The sequence below is a fragment of the Hippoglossus stenolepis genome, chromosome 22 (genome assembly GCF_022539355.2).
Source record: "Hippoglossus stenolepis isolate QCI-W04-F060 chromosome 22, HSTE1.2, whole genome shotgun sequence".
NCBI lineage: Eukaryota > Metazoa > Chordata > Actinopteri > Pleuronectiformes > Pleuronectidae > Hippoglossus > Hippoglossus stenolepis.
This window is the reverse complement of record NC_061504.1, coordinates 16,792,493-16,810,078: the sequence shown is the minus strand read 5'-3', so window position 1 is coordinate 16,810,078 and position 17,586 is coordinate 16,792,493. Positions and strand designations below refer to the sequence as shown.

Genomic DNA, 17,586 nt, shown 5'->3' with positions numbered 1-17,586 from the left:
ACCCCGGGTTCGTGTGTCAGCCATCTTTATTCATCGTACAGATTTAAGACATACAGAAGCACCGTGGTTCGACCCAATGACGACACTTTAAGGGACGTGCTGTGTTCGTCATTTCATTTATTTAAAAAAAAATTACACAAAAGCTACGTTGGAATACAAAATAAATCATGACAGACGGAATATGTCAAAGCTATAAATGTAAACAAGTAAACTGACACGTTTGATGATTAATATACAAAAGTCACCTACTTCCATTCATTCGGAAGTTAAAACTGTAGTTTGGCGACGACTCGGAAATTTCTCCCGTTTACATCACAGACTTAAAAAAAAAACTTCTATTCCACTGTTGTCACCACAGGTCAGAACACAATATATATATATAAAGTCAAATACTTATATAAAATATAAACAGAATAAATAAAGACATGTGCCACGAGTTGCAAACAGCTGCTGCATCCTCCCACAGAGAGAACGACCACGAGGGAGTAGAACCAATCGTAGGGCCAGTTCTTTTACTTTAGAAAAACTTTTGTGTTTTAATATTGACAAAATAAAGAAAATGTCTTTAGAGGAATAGTTTCCCCATTTTGGAAAATATGTATTTTTGAGGAGATTAACACCATTTTACTCACATCTGTGCGATAACTGGCGTATGGACGGAGCCACACCAATTTACAGTCTTGATGCTAAGCTAACCCGCTACGTATTTAACAGACTGACACAAGAGCTGTTTTGATTCTCTCATTTAAAATCAAAATTGTTTAAATACTGATTTGTCTCTCAATTCTAGACTTAACATAAGTAAAATATTTCTCAAAATCTTTGCTAATCTCATATTTTCTCATAAATGATTTCCTTTTTTGATTCATGTATATTTTGTCATTAATTAATCGTCACACGGACTCAAACTAACTTGTCTGCTGTGTGTTTCCCACATCTCGTCTCTTTAAAAGCAGCAAAGCAGTAAAACCGTTGGACGTCAACATGTTTGGTCCGTGCATGGTTTTTAAAAAACACGAGGAATGACTATAATTACACCTTCGTTAAAAAAAAAGGCAGATTTGAAGTGGTTATATTTGATTGAGTAAAGCTTTAAAGCACTTTCTGATATATATGTAAAGATAATTCACTGAAAAAAGTCCCCGATGTGGAAAAGAAGGACGGATTAACTTCACTTCCTTTTCCGTTTGCTTTGCCCTGCGGCGGCCGCGCTGCTGGATAATCTCTCCTCACGCGTTCGGATGTGGTCACGCTCTGATGCCGCGCCGCAGCAGAGTCGGAGGCAGCACGGTGAGAGGATTAAAGAGATTTTTTTTTTAAATCCCAGAATGCAGTTTGATTTTCATGCATCTGCAGAGTCGGGCTCCACCTGCGACGATTCACACCTTCAGGGCGGAGGAAGAAGGCAGCTGCAGTGTTCACATTCGCAGGTTATATGACCTTCAATTGCTGATATTTAGACCTTTAAATCTGAGGACACAAGGATGCAAGGCTTTTTTGGTCTTGTCCGTATTTGGGCTCCTAAGTGTGAGTGGACAGTGGAGGGATGAGTCGGACGTCACCTGGTTTTACACCAACACCCAGCTGGGTCTTATTGGTCCCCCTGAATAAAGCACACTGGGGACTGGTCCCTCGTCGCCAGGCTCCTCCTCCTCCGACGACGACGACGCCTCATCCGTGTCCGTCTCGGCGGTCAGCAGCACCTGAGAGAGGAGGTCGTGTTAAATATGTTTGTCTTTCACATATTAAAAAGCACAAGATCAGATATTTAACCAGGAAAAGTTCTGGAAAGAGTTCAGTGCACTCCTGAAAGTTCAGTTTTTCACTTACAGCTCTTTAACCCTTTATAAATATCCTTGCACTTGCAGCACTTGCTTTATCTTTGCTTCTTCTTGTTCTACATATGTTTGTAAGAAAAGCTAATTCCTGGGAAATATCTGGGTTCTGCATTTCCATCCTAAAGTGGAATAAAGTCCCTTGTAGACTCTCCAGCAGCAGCAGCAGGGGTTCAAATCCCAAAGGAGACAAATTCCACACGATGTTTAGGGCCTGATAAACGTCCATATGCTGCTTTATATGAGAGGACGACGTGAGGGGAAGAGGATGTAAAGACAGATCCTATAAAGAGCAGAGCAGAGTCAGTGCTTCTGTCTCTGGGAAACTATTTCTAATCATTGCTTGATATCAGACCTCTGGAGCTCAAGAGCCTCAGATGATCAACAACAGCATTGTGGCCGTAGCTTCAACCCCCCCCTCCCCTCCCCTCTGAGACCTCATCCAAGTCAAAGCCCCTCTGTCCGGCGTCCTCCTCCACTCCACTACTGCTTTCCATAGCATCAACGACTCCTAAATGTCACTCTTATTCCCGGAGAGAAGGCTTGATTTATGGCGGCCTGGCAGACGACCAGCGACGAGGAGCGAGGGATAAACTCTCTCATCCCACGCAGCACGAGGGTCACGCTCCCTAATTACAGATTCAGTTTAGAATTTCTTTGCCCATGTTTCTGTTTCAACCCCCGACACAGAGGAGATGAGTCATAGAATATATATTTATATATAATAATGATTCTATTGTTAAAGCACTGATAAATGATATCAATATTATCCAAGTTACTCCAGGTGATTTTTCAGAAAAGTATATAGATGCTTTTAAAGCTTGACACAGAAAACAAACCACTACAAATATTTTTGAAGTGGTGGACATGTGATAAAGTACGACGGAGTATTAGGGTTGAGAAAAAAAAGTTGAAATATTCAAATACAAAGTTTGACTACATGTCCTTTTATAAGGGGAAATACTTTATAAGAATGTATTCAAGATGCCAACAAAGAATTAAATAGATTTCAAAGGAATTAAAAACACATTCTCTCAACTCCACAGAAACGAGGCGAGACAGAGACGAGAGTCTGACTCAGTGTTTCTTGGAGTGAATTCATCTGCGTTTGTTTCTCATCCAAACAAGTGTCGAGAGAGAAAAGCTGTTCTGCCTGTGTGGTTGTGTGTGTGTGGCTGTCTTCATCCCCCAAAACAACAGGTGCAGTCGACACCCAGCGTGACTGTGTGGTCACATCAACGACCATTTTCATATTTTCACACACACATTAAAACGGTTTCCTTCCCATCATCAAAGACGGAAAAAACTTTCAACCATCCCCCTCCTGATTGAGTGAACCACCGGGGACATTCAGTGGGAACACTATTAAAACGTTATTGGACCAAAGAATCAAAACATGGAAATCTGCTGGGAACCTAAAAGCAGCTGCTTCGATTCCCCCGGTGATGAAAAACCAAAACCAGCAGTGACTGGACGCTCACCCGAGACTCCTCGCCGTCCACACAGGGCGACGAGTCGGACTTCTTCCCCGAGCTGTCGCAGGAGTCGTCCAGGCCCTTCATCGTCTTGTACTTCCTCATCATCAGGCTGTCCACCACCCAGAACATGATGGACTGCAGGGGGAGCCAGAGAGACCGGGGTTACTTACACTGCACCTTTTTTAAATAAACTAAAGATAATAACAGTGAAACTCACGTTGACGATGAAGGGCACGATGAGCATGACCAGCACCAGCTCCAGCTGAGGGTTAGCGATGTAGCCCAGCAACACCTCCTGCAGCTGGAGAAGAAGAAGAGAAACCTTTAATATACTTTTAAATTTTAATTTCTAGTTAAATTCTAATTCTAGGCTTCAATAAAAAAGGTTATGGTCAAGATTTCAGTGAAATAACTGTTAAATGTGCTTATTTGAATTTCAACTGTGAGTTTTAGAAATATTGTGAATAAGTTCTCTTTCCTACATCATTTCTATTATAAAATTTAAATAAACATGTCCAGCATCTTCATAATCCTGCCATTTATAAATCACAGTTTACTTTTGATCAAAGACAGTGGATTTGATATCTAAACAGAGGAAAAGTCTCCAAAACAACACGGAGAGCTTCACTAAACAAAACCGTTTCCTACCGGGAACTAACAGAATAAACTGTGCTATGATTCCTTGGGAACTGTCGCTTTGACGAGGGCTGATTCCAATAAACAAATATGAACCCTGATGTCAAACCAACAAACTTCTTCAGATGCATGAACACAGCGTCAGTGTTTCCATTAGAAGCAGAAGAAAAGTCATGAATCATCTCCCGCTTGTTTATTCTGGATAATAAGATAATAAGACCACGAATATAAGAAAAAAACCCTCACAGGCCAATCAGATCCTCTCTGTGATAACGTCGCAGGATGATATTTTCCCCATCGGCCCTGAAAGCAGCACTAACATCAGAGCAAGCATCCTCACCTTGGACCATCCGGGGACGAGCAGCACCAGGCTGGTCGCACCTTTCTCCAGCACCATGATGAGCAGGTAGACGCCACACTGACCGAGCCACGCCGCCGCCTGAGGGGGGTCGCCTGCAGGAGGGAGGAGGAGGAGGGAAACACCACGATTTAGGGGGGTTTGATAACGACATCTTAGGAGTCAGACATTGTTTCAACTCCCTGATATCAGTATCAGGGTGTCAAAATGTATCCGGCTCTAATGTAAACAGTGTTTCCTGCTATCCACTAAGTCAGAGGTGTGTTGTGCAGGTGTCTCAGCTCAGCAGACACAAAGGAGGACAAGTCTGTCATTAGACAGGAAGACGAGGGAGTGGGACACACAAGTAGAGAGTGGGAGAACCATTATCTACTGTTCACACCTGAATCAGCTCATCCTATATGGAATTTAATGAATACACCAAAGTCTTTCTGTGACCTGTGTATCTGAGTCAGGGTCAGAAGATCTGATCTAAACTTGGTGGATTTAGGGAGGATGTTAAAAGAAAAGCCAGTAGAGTGAGAGAGCGTAATGATCAGTCTGGAGTTGATCCGTCTCTGAAGCCGCTGGGAATGTTTTCTGCAGCTGGTTCCTCCCCGTCTGCCTCCAGCTGCACTACACCGCCCCCTGGTGGAAGCTGCTGCTTCTTCCGTCTGAATCTCAAAAGCTGTGTCAGTGTTTGAGTTGAGAAGAAGAAGTCACTGACCGTACTCCCCGAACATCAGCAGCGTCCACTGCTTGTACTCCACCAGCTTGGACACCAACTTGATGGCGAGCCAGATGACCAGCATCCCCAGCGTGGCGTCGAGCAGGAAGTTCATCAGATACCTGCGTTTAAAAAACAGATAAACGATTGTTGGGACGTCCCTGATCCTCTCACCTCATCTGATCACTGAGTGAGACTCACAGCGAGCAGGGGTCCTCTTCGGTGAGCGTGGAGAGGAAGACGTTGGCAAAGTGGATGAAGAGGGCGCCGATGGCCTGTTTGGACGTGTCGTAAAACCTGAAGAAGATTCAAGGGAAACATGTTGAATGTTGATTTCAGGGTTAGGCTTGAATATAACAATAAAACAAGGACCCTGTTTCTATTCTGTTCATTTTGTGTCTTTGAGGTTGTTTTGAGTCTCATCATAGTAATTTTGTGTGTTTTCCTTGTCATTTTCTGTGGTTGTTGGGCAGTTTTCTGTCTTTGTGGTTGTTTGTGTGATGCCTCATAGTCATTCTCTGGCCTCTGCCTCCCCTGACAGCTGTTCTCTAACTCTTCCTGACACGTAGGACGGGATCAGTTAAAAACAGAAGAAGAGTAAAGAAAAGAAGGAAACGTCTCTGACCAGATCCTCCACGGTCGTCTGATCCCAACAGGCTCGCGGAACCTCTTCACTGCAAACAAACGGGAAAGACGATCGATTAATCGTTAACGTTGCCATCAGACATTCATCCTGCAGAACAACAACAGTTTCTCTGCAGCGAGTCTCTCAGCAGAGGGGGAACGAAGACAGATTAAAAACACACACCATCACGTATCATCCTTGTTACCATGACCCCCCCAGGCCCACGGTGAACAGACGAACACTGTTCCTCTATCTCTCAGGGCCGGAGAATGTGACCTTGCACGTGAGAACAGGATGGAGACGTGTCCTGCAGTCGTGCTTTACACGTGCAACTCTTTTCTAGATTGAATTGATTGTCTACTTATATTTTATTAAATGTTTCCCTCTTTTCAAACTCTGATTGGAAGGAAATTGCACGGAGGACAAAATGAAAGTGTGAAAGTCTGAAGGTCGACAGACGGCAGCAGCCACACTGGATGTTCAGCCTTTATCTGGATTGTTGGAAGAACGACGCGGCCTTGAGGACGAGCGCCCTCAGCAGACGGACGCCTGGTGCCGGCTCCGGCTGTGACGTGGCGTTTACCGCCGCCCGTGGTCATAGCTGAAGGACTGCGACTGCTGCACTTAAATAAAGCGTGTAAATACTAACAGATGCTTGTGTGTTGACCGAGAACAACACTTGCATATGTAAAGCAGGGGTGGGGGGGTGTGGTGGGCTGTGTGTGTGGTATCGATTTCTCTACTAATCAGTAAGTGAGCGGAGGTTAGAGCTCATCGATCCCCCCGCCTCGAGGCCTGGCCCAGTTCTGCATCGCTCCCCCGCTCCGAGGGTTCAGCTGCTTGATTAGCTGCTCTGACCTTTGAAACACTACTCAGCGATTATTAGATCATACAACACGCTGGAGAAGTCTCAACTGGATGCACTCGCATTTACGTTATTTTATTATACGCGATTTTATTAGTTCAAAGCAAGAACCTCCTTAAATTCTATGATCAACAACGTACAGGAGACTGCAGTGACATCACAGTCAGACGCGTCCTAACGAGGCCTCGTGACACCGACTTTCTGCCAAACGCTTCGTGATTCTAGAGGTTTTTGGTTGAAGACGTCTAATTAAACTGTTTTCAGACACGCGTTGAACTATAATCTCCTGAAAGTATCCATCTAAACTGGAAAGAACTGAACAAAATGAAAAAGAGGAGCCACACACACACAAAGAAGACGACAGCAAAGATGTGGAAAGACGATGAGATTCAGGAGCTTTTGGTGATTTCATACTTTACATCCTGCCGCCTGCTGCCCCCCCCTTCACCTGAACGCTCGTGTTGTTGCGAACACGTCTTACTGGAGAATCTCCTGAAAGACCAACTCTGGATATTGTCCAGGGTTCATGTCTGAAAACGGCTTGTGTGATGTTTCTGGGACGGCGGGGGAGGTTTTCACTTTAACTTTACTTCTTTAATATTACGATGTGTATGCACAATCTGTGTTTTGTTTAGAAAAAGATTGGAATCACGTTGTTTGTGCGATTCTTTGGGGGTCCTAGGTCCTTTTTGCCTGTGGCAACACTCCTGTTTCCATGAGGCATTGAGGTTAATCAGGGATCAAGAATTTACCCCATAAACAAAAGGAAAACTGACAAAATAAGCACATTCACAGGTTTTCAATTCAGATAAAAAATGAAAAATAAAGCAAATATAATTCAGTCTTGGTTGAGTTTTGGCTCATTCGTGACATATTTTAAATTTAAGACAACTGGCAGCTGCATAGTGCCGATGTTGCACGAGTATTAAACGCTCACCGAGTCAGCTGCTACACAGTCACAAGATTATTCTGCAGTAAATGCTCATTGTTCAGTCTGCAGCACAGGGAGCTGCTAGTTTCACTGCAGAGGCAGAAACTAATGTGCAAAATATCCTAAATTACATCTAGATTAAAGTGAATCAGACTCCTGGTTACAAGAAGTCATTAAAATCCTAATTAAATCCTCTGAGGCTCATGTTTCTTCAAATGTGTTGTGACCCCGAGCAGCAGGAGACAATGTTGAGTTTGATGCTCATTAAAATTTAAAACCCCTGAATAAACATGTGTAGATTTTATCATGAAGCTGAAAGGAAGCACAGGATGCAGAACCTGCCAGTCTGCAGACTCTGACCAAACTCCCATTAAAAACCATCTCAATTAGTGTTGCTGCCTTGCTAATCGGCCCCACTTCCCGTTTGGTAGAGTAAACATCAATCATTTGCTTAATATGAGTGTCACCGGGGAATTCATATGAGTCACGTGCAGAACGTCATTTTATCTAAATACGCACCAGAAGTAATGGTACACGCACATCGCTGTTGTCTATTGTGTGAACGCGGAAGCTGCAATTTCCTTAGAATGCGTTAAGTTCACATCACCTGAAATCAGCCGAAATTACAAACAGGTGCTTATTGATTAGATGATGTTTTAAAATACGTCGGATTTTTATGTAGATTCACGCCGAGAAGCAAGCGAATGTTAAATTAGCTTATTTATCAAGGGGGGTTTGGTTTGCCAGGTAATGGGGCTCAAACGTCAACAAAACTCCACGTGGACTCGCGACCTTTAATATGTGCGTTTGTGCACGATCAGCTGTTGTGAGGAGGAGGATGAGGAGGAGGATGAGGAGGTGATGATGATGATGAAGGTGCGTCAGGGACTTACGCATCAACGTGCTGAAGGCGACCGCGGCCAGCAGCGCCTGGATCAAAACCCCGAACCGGTCCGTCAGGGCCCCGTTGTCGCAGCCGTGAGGATTCGCCTTGTTGATGTCCGACATGTTGGACACGTCCTGGAACCGCTCGACGACGCCGGAATCGAACATGTCCACGTTGACACGGTGGAACGGCACCGTCTCCTCCCCCGGGTGGGCCGAGTGTTCCTGGGGCTGGTGGAGAAAACAAACCGACCCCACAAAGGATCTTTAACTTAAAGTTGTTTTGTCTCCTCAGTGTCTCCAGATGTTGAATCTCCTCACGAGACCGAAGCAAACCGCTGCATCGAGGATCACAGTCACATTCATGTTCAACACGAAAACAACAAAGAGACACGGAGATCAAAGCGCTTCTGGTCCGGGCCCTTCACAATAAGAGGCTTAAATAGAAGCTCTCATGTGACACGTGATAATAAGACATAAAACAAGAGCAAAGAAAAGAAACAAAATTAAAAGCAATGCTCTCAGCAAAATGGATGTATACATGAATAAATAGATAGATACATAAAATATATAAAATAAAACAATCATATATTAATATAATTTAACAATAAAAGCTAAAATAATGGTAAGAGTGGTAAAAGAGTGTGGAATGAAAACTAAATCAAAATCAAGAAATTAAGAATAAAATAAGAATATAAATAATGAAATAGAGTGACATAAACGTTGAGATAGAGGAAGAGGAAGGTTTTATTTTATTTACTTTAAAATTTTCCAGCTTCTCTCAGATCCTCTGACTCACCGAGTTGGACTTGACAGAAATATGGGTCAAATAAGAGTGAGTTTTTATTTTTGGGGTGAACTATCCCTTTAAACTAATTTCCCCCTGGTTTTATTTTGTAGGAGCAGTTCTCTGACTTCCTGTTAGCTCTCCTCTCGCTTCACGCCTGCGCTGCTCTGCAGAATTCCTTGAATGTGCGCGTCACCGCCTCAGATCCTTTGTGTTTGGGTCAATGGCACCAGGTCGTGCGTCCCGCAGCGCGCACGAGGGCACCCGAGGCGAGATCTCAGCCGCACGTGAAGATGTGAGGAGCGAGACTCTTAGACTCAAGGTCGAAAACACAGAGACGCAAAGACTCAGACTCAGAGATGCTGTAATTATTATTAATCACTTCAGAGGAGGATGAAGCTGGAGCAGAGCCAAGATGGAGGATGAAGCTGTTGGATATTAAGAGTGGACAGAACAATATGATTTAATAAAGATATAACTGAAAATAAAGGAAGCTACAAAACATATGGACTATTATTTAAAAAACAGCATTTCTGTGCAGCTGTTGCCTCTGACATGTCTCTAATTAACACTAATTGCTAATTAATCCGATTAAAGAAGGCGTCTGTGCGCAGGAGCACGTTCAGCTGATATCACTGAGTTTGTTCCTGCAGAGACACACACACACAACAATGGAGGGAAGTTGAGACACAACATTTAAACACATCATTTTAAATTCTAATTATATTCCGATTCACGCTTGATTTTATAGAGTTAAAAACATGTTTTTTTAACTATATATGGTGCTTTTTAAAGGAATATCTATCTATCCATCTGTCTATACATCCGTCTATCTATCTATCTATCCTTTTATCTATCTATCCTTCTATCTATCTATCTATCTATCCTTTTATCTATATATCTATCCTTTTTATCTATCTATCCTTCTATCTATCTATCTATCCTTGTATCTATCTATCTATCCTTCTATCTATCCTTCTAGCTATCTATCTATCCTTTTATCTATCTATCTATCTATCTATCTATCCTTTTATCTATCTATCTATCCTCTATCTATCTATCTATCTATCTATCCTTTTATCTATCCTTTTATCTATCTATCTATCCTTCTATCTATCTATCTATCCTTTTATCTATCTATCTATCCTTCTATCTATCCTTCTATCCTTTATCCTTCTATCTATCTATCTATCCTTTTATATATCCTTCTATCTATCTATCTATCTATCTATCTATCTATCTATCTATCTATCTATCTATCTATCTATCCTTTTATCTATTCTATCATCTATCTATCATTTCTATCATCTATCTATCCTTATCTATCTATCTATCTATCTATCTATCTATCTATCTATCTATCTATCTATCTATCTATCTATCTATCTATCTATCTATCTATCTATCTATCTATCTATCTATCTATCTGTCTATCTATCTCTCCATCCATCCATCCATTTTGTAGGTTCTCTACCTTAAAGTGAGATAATTGTGACCTTTGTGGCACCAGACAAATACCTTCATTGGAATTATGGGAGTTTGGATTCAATTAGGAAATAGCCTAATAATAATATGAATATGATTCTTAATATTAATATTAAGTGTAACTGCTGTGAACCTTCACCATCAGTGAACTCTGCAGTTTGGAGACTTTTACGCAAAAGTTTCGTTGGAGCTCCAAGAACTTCTGATTCTTCAGATACAAACAAACAAACTAACAAACAAACAAACAAACTGCCGCGTGCAGAAGCTGCAGGCACGTGTGTGTGTGTGCGCACGCGCGTGAAAAAGGGAGGCGTAATCCTCCCCCCCCCTACCGCGCGCCTGGAAAAGCCTCTTCTGTGCAGATTAACGCTGCGCACGCTCCAACCATCTGTTCCTCCAGAGGCACGGGCGACCTGATGCTGCTCCTCATGTCTTTATGATTATTATCCTTCAGGTCCCTTATTACACAGGACTTCAAAATAAAACCTTTTCCTCCTGCAGGTCACTATTTGATATAAGAGCCTTATCTTGAAGCACACGTCCCTCTGAAGGTTTTTGAGTTGTGGCTCCTTAAAAATGAGCAAATGTTTATTTATGATTCCTCAAGAGCTGGAGGAGGATTTTGCTTAATTTGGGGGAAACTCTGGAGGATTGAAGAGGTGGAATAATTCAAAATTTCACATTTAAAGCAACATTTTGGAGAGAAAATCATGAAAAATATATTTCTATTGTCTCTTCGCTGTTTAATTATCTCACCTTTCAAAAAACCAGTGCAGAGTTTAAACGTTATATAAACGTTATATCTCACAGCTGGTTCCTCGTGTGAGTCTTTTTTTGAGTTTGTTCATTTATTCACCTGCTCATCCATCTGTCTCTCCTAAAAAGTGGCTTCATGCTTTAATTTTCTTTTGGGAACTTTTGGGGGATGTGATGAGATTTTCAGAAATAAAAAGCATATAAAGTAGTTTGATTTTTTACCCTTGAGCAAATATTTTACACACACACACTGTCCCCAATACACATTAAACATGAAATACCATCATTACTTTCTACTACTAACTGATGCTGCAAGTATTAATAACTTAATTATATACTCAACTAATTATTATTACTACAACTATTAATACTGCTATACATCATCTATTCTGATTTGGCGCTATGCAAGTTGAATTGGAATTGATGTAACTTTCTGTGCGTCGAAAGGAACTGAAACTTAATGTAGGAACTTTGATCATATGGACTCATGTGGTTTCTTATTCTCCATTTTCCTCCCTGACAGTTGAGTTTAAGTTCCACGTAACTTACTGTGAGTGTGGAGGTGTTACACACAGAGTTTGAAGGGGGGGTTATCAGAGGTGGTGAAATGCGCTCCGACCACTAGAGGATAGTGTTGACTTTGATAAGAGAGATGGTCCTGGATTATTTTTATATATATATAAATAACAAGAAATATGAAATATGGAGGAAATTGGTTTAAAAACAGAAAATAAAAGAAATAAGAAAATGGATCTGAGGGGGATTGGTTAAAAAAAAAGCAACTAAGAAAACATAAATTAATATTATCAGGATTATTCATACACATAAAGAGCTTTAAAGATGAACCACGTGTGTAGATATAGTTTTATTATCGTATCCAATAAAACTGAATCGGTCAGTAGATATGATCTTCGTGTGATAACAGGCAGTAAATCCTGGAATAACACACTGATTCCATGTGGATTCATGTGACGGGATGAACACGGAGGCAGATACTTGTAGGTTAATACTATTACATCAGAATAAGCCTCAATGCGAATACAAAAAAAAAAACAACAACTAACGCTTCTGTTGCGTAACTCTCATATCGTTCCGCTGCGTAATGTTTGACTCCCCGAGGACGGGACGAGTTCCTTCCTCCTCACCGACTCAGGACGTTTCTTCTCTTTTGGTTTTTATTTCTGCTGCTGCTGCGCTCGAAAGGTCAGCGGAGGAGTTGGCTTGAGAAATATCTGTACATGTGTTTTGGACATGCGCAGACGGGAGATGCCATATTGGAACGGGGGCAGCAGCAGCAGCTGAAAGACGTCGCTCGGCTCGAGCTCACGCGAACCAGAAGAGGAGAGGAAGGTGGAGAAAAAAAAGGCAGAGGAGGTCTGGAGACGGGGAGACGACGGGAAACTCGGACAGGTAAGACAGGTGAGGGCTCGAGCGGAGCCGCGAGCGTCGCTTCCACTGCGGCTGCTTCGCTTTTGTTATTTAGTCGACGAAATAAAGCCGGAGTTATTTTTCCTCCTCCTCCTCCTCCGCTTTAAAAGAGCCTGAAGTGCTCACGAGGCGGTTTCTGTAGAAACCAGCGTTCGTCCGCGCGAGAGCAACTTGTTCCAAAGTGCCTCACGCGCTGGAATTAAACGAGGAGCTCGGTGTCTCGTGGCAGCAGCTCCCGGTAATTCCGTTTATTACGTTATTAACTGACAGGCAAATTACGCACATTTTAATTTCCTGCGTCATAAAAAAAAACCAAAATAATAAACACCTCGAGAGTCCTCTTTTAATATTTTAACTGTTTTATTTCTGCGTTTAAAAAAAAAAAAACCCCAAATTGATTCAAGTTCCAAAAACGTTAACGTAAGATTTAACGCATCAACCCACGTATTTATTCTACACAACAGTCATGCGGGGTATTTTTTTTTCTCCCCCCCCCGTGCGTAAAAATCCCGTGGAAAACACCGGACTGTGCCCAAATGTCAAAGCACTTTCAACATGGCGGGTTCACGGTGCTCGCGGTGCGGGAAGGAACAAACTGCGCCTTCCAAATCTCTGAACGAGGAAAAAAGAGAACCGCGGCAGATAACGCGCCCGGTTCGGTTTCTTTCCGTGGACACACACGGGGGTTAGTGAATTAAATCCAAAGTGTGCGTCCTGCGCGTCCGCCGGAGTTTTTTTCCGCTGCACTTTTCAGTGTGCAAAGTCTACGCGAGCGGAGCGAGCTGGCTACACCCTGAACGCCTCATCTTCCTCATGTGCTTCCTCTTTCACTTTTATCCACTGACACTCACACACACAAAAAGCTGCAGCTCGTCTCTGCGTCACGATCACACTCCGGTTCAAATTCAGCCAAACAACGCGAACAGCAGGACGAGTTTATTCCACTTTTCGCCTTCACTCTCACACTAATTGCGCAGTCATTCATATTATTTTTTTAAATAATTTAATAATTACCGCACGTGTCTGTTCATTTGTCACATTGTTGAATTGAGGTGTCGCTTTATTTCCCATGATTCCTCCTCCACGTTCCCCTTCGTCACCATAACGAGCAGAAACAATAAAGAGCCGTGCGTAATGTTGTGGAGACGCTGAGAGACGTTCATGTGCAGCATGAATAAATCAGGCTTCTCGTGGCTCCGCAGATATCTGCTGGGTTTTTATCATGGAGCTGAGAGTGGAGGATGAGAGGAGAGGGAGGGAGAGAGAGAGAGAGCGTGGAGATAAAGAAAGAAACGTGACAGAAAGAAAGAGAGAAACTGAATATGAAATTCAAAATGTGTTTGATGGAGAGAGGATCAATGTGAGTGATTATTGATGGACATGATCGGGTCTTTAAATCTGTCTGGATTAAAGGGAGGAGGAGAGACAGAAAGACAGAAAGAAGGGAACTGTCTTATTTCTAAAAGAGGAAAGATGAAGAGAAAGAAGGAAGTGATGAGCTAGACAGAAAGATAACAGAAGGAAGAAGGGAATTTACAGAAAATGTTGATATTTCTATCTTTCTAAGAAGGACAGATAAACAGAGAATGAAACATGTCTCTTTCTTTCCTTCTCCCTCTCTCCATGGAGAGGAGGATGGATAAACAGAGGGAAGGAAATGTTGATCTCTCCGACTCCTCTTTTCCTTTCTCTCTCTCTCCTGTTGTCAATCTAACTCCCGCTCTCTATTTAAATAAGGGAGGACGTAGGCAAATGTCACATTTTCAAAGACAGAAAGTCTTCAGGGTGTGTGTGTGTGTGTGTGTGTAGTGCTTGTTTATGTGTGTGCGCTGTTGGGAGGCGTTTCCAGTCACTGATGTTGAAATAGAGGGAGTTTCCTCTCCTCCATTGGCTGCTGCCGCTGCTCAGTTTTCTCCTCCTCTGTTTGTCCGTGGTCCACCAGGGGCAGTTTTCTGTTTATCTGATCTCAGTGAGCATCGCAGATTGTCCTAATTGGCCGTAGAGCACACAGGCCGCATTGTGCGCACGTCTACGCTAACAACTGCAGGAATCAAGAGGAAGAAACAGAGGACAATGTTGTTTTATCAGTTCTTCCCGTTGCCAGGAGGAAACAACTCTGGGATGGCTCTAAAAGAGGAGAACCTAATAGGGAGTAATGCAATAAAACCCAAGCCCATGCAGTGGTAGTTAATCTCCTAAATCCCCCATTAAATCTTTGGCGAGGATGGATTTAGGGAAAGGCAGGAGGACAACACGTGGATGCCCAACGCCCCATCAGGAGCTAATAAATAAAAAAAACAGAAAGAGAAGGAAAAAAGCCCCCCCCTCTCAATCTGGGGTCCTGCGTCTGAGATTAATTCATCCAGACCAGTTTAATCCCCCGGTGCCCAATCTGGACTGGTTTCCTGCGGGACGCTGCGGGGCCAGTAGAGCCTCATCAGGAACAAACGCTGAGGTCCAATTTAGAGAAAGAGAGAGAGGAAAAAGTTGGCTTGTTTAAATAATGAAAAAGACATTTTACAGAACAAAAGGCCGTGGATGCTTTTCTGTCCCCGAGGGTTTGGAAACTCGTTTAACCAGTGAGGCTCCAAATCTAGAGAAGAAGGAAAACACAACTCAACATGCTATCACAGGGCGTAGAAGGTGTTGACAGGGTGATTTACTGTTATTCTCTCGTTGTATGATTAATTACAATATCGCTGCTTTCACGTGTCTCCAGACATCTACCTGAATTTGTCCGGAGGGGAGAACGAACATGTTCTCTGCTGCCGACGTTCTCCTGGGTGTTTCCTGCCAGTCCCAGTGAGATTATGTCAATTCTGAAGAGAGTGGACGCGTTGACGCTAAAACTGAAAGAGGTTATAAATATCTCAGGATGAGAAAGACGAGGAGATTCCAGAGCTTTTTCGGTGAAAAGAGCTGATGCCGTTGTGGATGAGCTGTAAACAACAACACTGATCTTTCCTGGACCTGAACAATCTGCTGCTGCTTCTTCTTCACACATGAGAAAGATGAAAAATCTGGACCTCACGTCCGAAAACAGGGGAAAAAAGCAAATATTTGCTGCTTCCAGATTCTCAAATGTGACAAACTGCTGCTTCTTTGTGTTCACATGGAATTTGAAGATGTGTCCTTGAGTTTATCCACTGTTTTTCTACACTAATAGATTCAGCAGAAACATAATTAAAAGACAGACGAATAATGAAAATCATGACTTCGTCCCTAATGGAGGAATTCTAGATGTGTTCCTCCTCACATTCAGTAACTCAGCCTTTTCCTTTTCAAACGACTCAGGTGTTTAGTGAAGGATTGGGAGTTTATCAGTTTCCAGTTCATCCTCACACCATCAGAAGTCTAAAGGCCCAACACTGGGAAACCACGAACATGTGGTTCAGCTCTTAAATGAGAAACATTCTTCAGAACCTCTGGAAACTGAATTAACTCGATAAAAAAAAGAAGAGTGAAATATTTGACCTTTTTAAATTCCATGACGTCCCCAAAAAAAGTTTACAAAGATAATAAATATGTCAGGATGAGTTTCGGTGGAAACGTCCCGTGTGGGTTTCTAAGTATTTGGACAGCGACACATTTCCAGTGAACTGGATTTGAAATGAAACTTTCAAAACAAGTTTTCAGGGCGTTTCATACGTGTTGACTCCAGTTTATGATTGATGATGGAGCTCAAAGTCAGCACATGTTCATTAAGTTTAACTAAACGATAAAAGATCTTGTGGACGTCCATAAGGTTTGAATGAACGAGTGACGTCATAAGTCATAATTTTCCCTATTCATCTTTCTTTTAATCATATTTTTGTGAGTGTAGAAGTGAAACAGAAGCTGAAGGAGACTTTGTTTTTAGACATGAACTCCAGAAAATGTCTGGACTCAGGACCTGACGTATAAATTCTGCCGTGGAAACCACGTGTTTTTGTTTACGACGCATCGACTCAGGCGTCATAGTTTTTCCAAGTTCTTCGTCTTCGTCCTCTTCGTGTATGGCTCCTCTTCTTCAACCTGATAATTGTTTTTGCAAGTTTTGCATCCGTCCCTTATTAGACACATCAACGCCATCACTCGCACGCGGCAAATTCTCCAGATATTTAATATTTATCCTGTTTTTTTCAGTTTTATATTTGTTCTGGTCATTTTACTGCTTTTGTTCTGTAGCATAGTTGAACAAATTGCTGTATAAACTTTATTTTTTTGATAATTTCCCAGCTGTTTTCTCACTCTGACGTTTTGCCAGGGGGCTGGACCCGTGTGTCAGCGTCAACGGGAAACAAAAACTAATGTTACTCTTCACTTATGGGGAATTTTAAGGGGAAATCCCGGTGATAAGAGCTGCTGTGAAGTCTTCCTCGTTCTCTCTGCCACTGGTGTTTGCGTGAGGTGTAATGAGCTGTAGATGACGCCATGTTGACAACAGTGATGTGTCAATGCAGCTGAAGATAGTCGTTGTTTAGGCAAGAGGCAGTGATGGGCTGCGGGGGCACAGCAAACAGCGTCATGTGAGCCAAATTAGCTCAGCTCGCTGTTTACGCAATGGATGTATGCTGGAGCCACTGTGGGACGTCAGGGCTGTGTGTGTGTTTGTGAGTGTGTGGTGGGGGGTTTGCCACACACACACACACACACACACACACACACACACACACACTCGGAGACACTCACAGCCTTTGTAGCCTCACAGTTCTGTAAACACGCTCGGCTCAAACAGCAGCAGGAGCAGTTTCTGCACATGTGCTGGGCTTTTATTCTGCGGTCCAGAGAATATTGTCAGATTCTTACTCTTTTCCCACTTTTTGGTTAAA

General features: G+C 42.6%; 2 protein-coding genes across 2 annotated transcripts in view; one reads left to right on the top strand and one right to left on the bottom strand.

The window, feature by feature from the left end:
* Nucleotides 1–8: 8 nt before the first annotated feature.
* On the bottom strand, nt 9–8,750 carry tmem110l (transmembrane protein 110, like). Its single transcript, XM_035148013.2, has 8 exons — nt 8,328–8,750; nt 5,639–5,687; nt 5,215–5,310; nt 5,014–5,135; nt 4,290–4,402; nt 3,531–3,614; nt 3,317–3,448; nt 9–1,703 (listed from the first exon to the last, which is right to left on the bottom strand). Exons 1-8 carry the CDS (start codon nt 8,485–8,487, stop codon nt 1,569–1,571), a joined length of 891 nt encoding a protein of 296 aa, XP_035003904.1. The 5' UTR covers nt 8,488–8,750; the 3' UTR covers nt 9–1,568.
* Nucleotides 8,751–12,423: 3,673 nt separating this feature from the next.
* The window catches only part of sfmbt2 (Scm like with four mbt domains 2), a 28,424-nt gene continuing 23,261 nt past the window's right edge, over nt 12,424–17,586 (top strand). Inside the window, 1 exon segment of the mRNA XM_035148011.2 lies at nt 12,424–12,757. The gene's annotated coding sequence lies outside the window, so the exon portion shown is untranslated.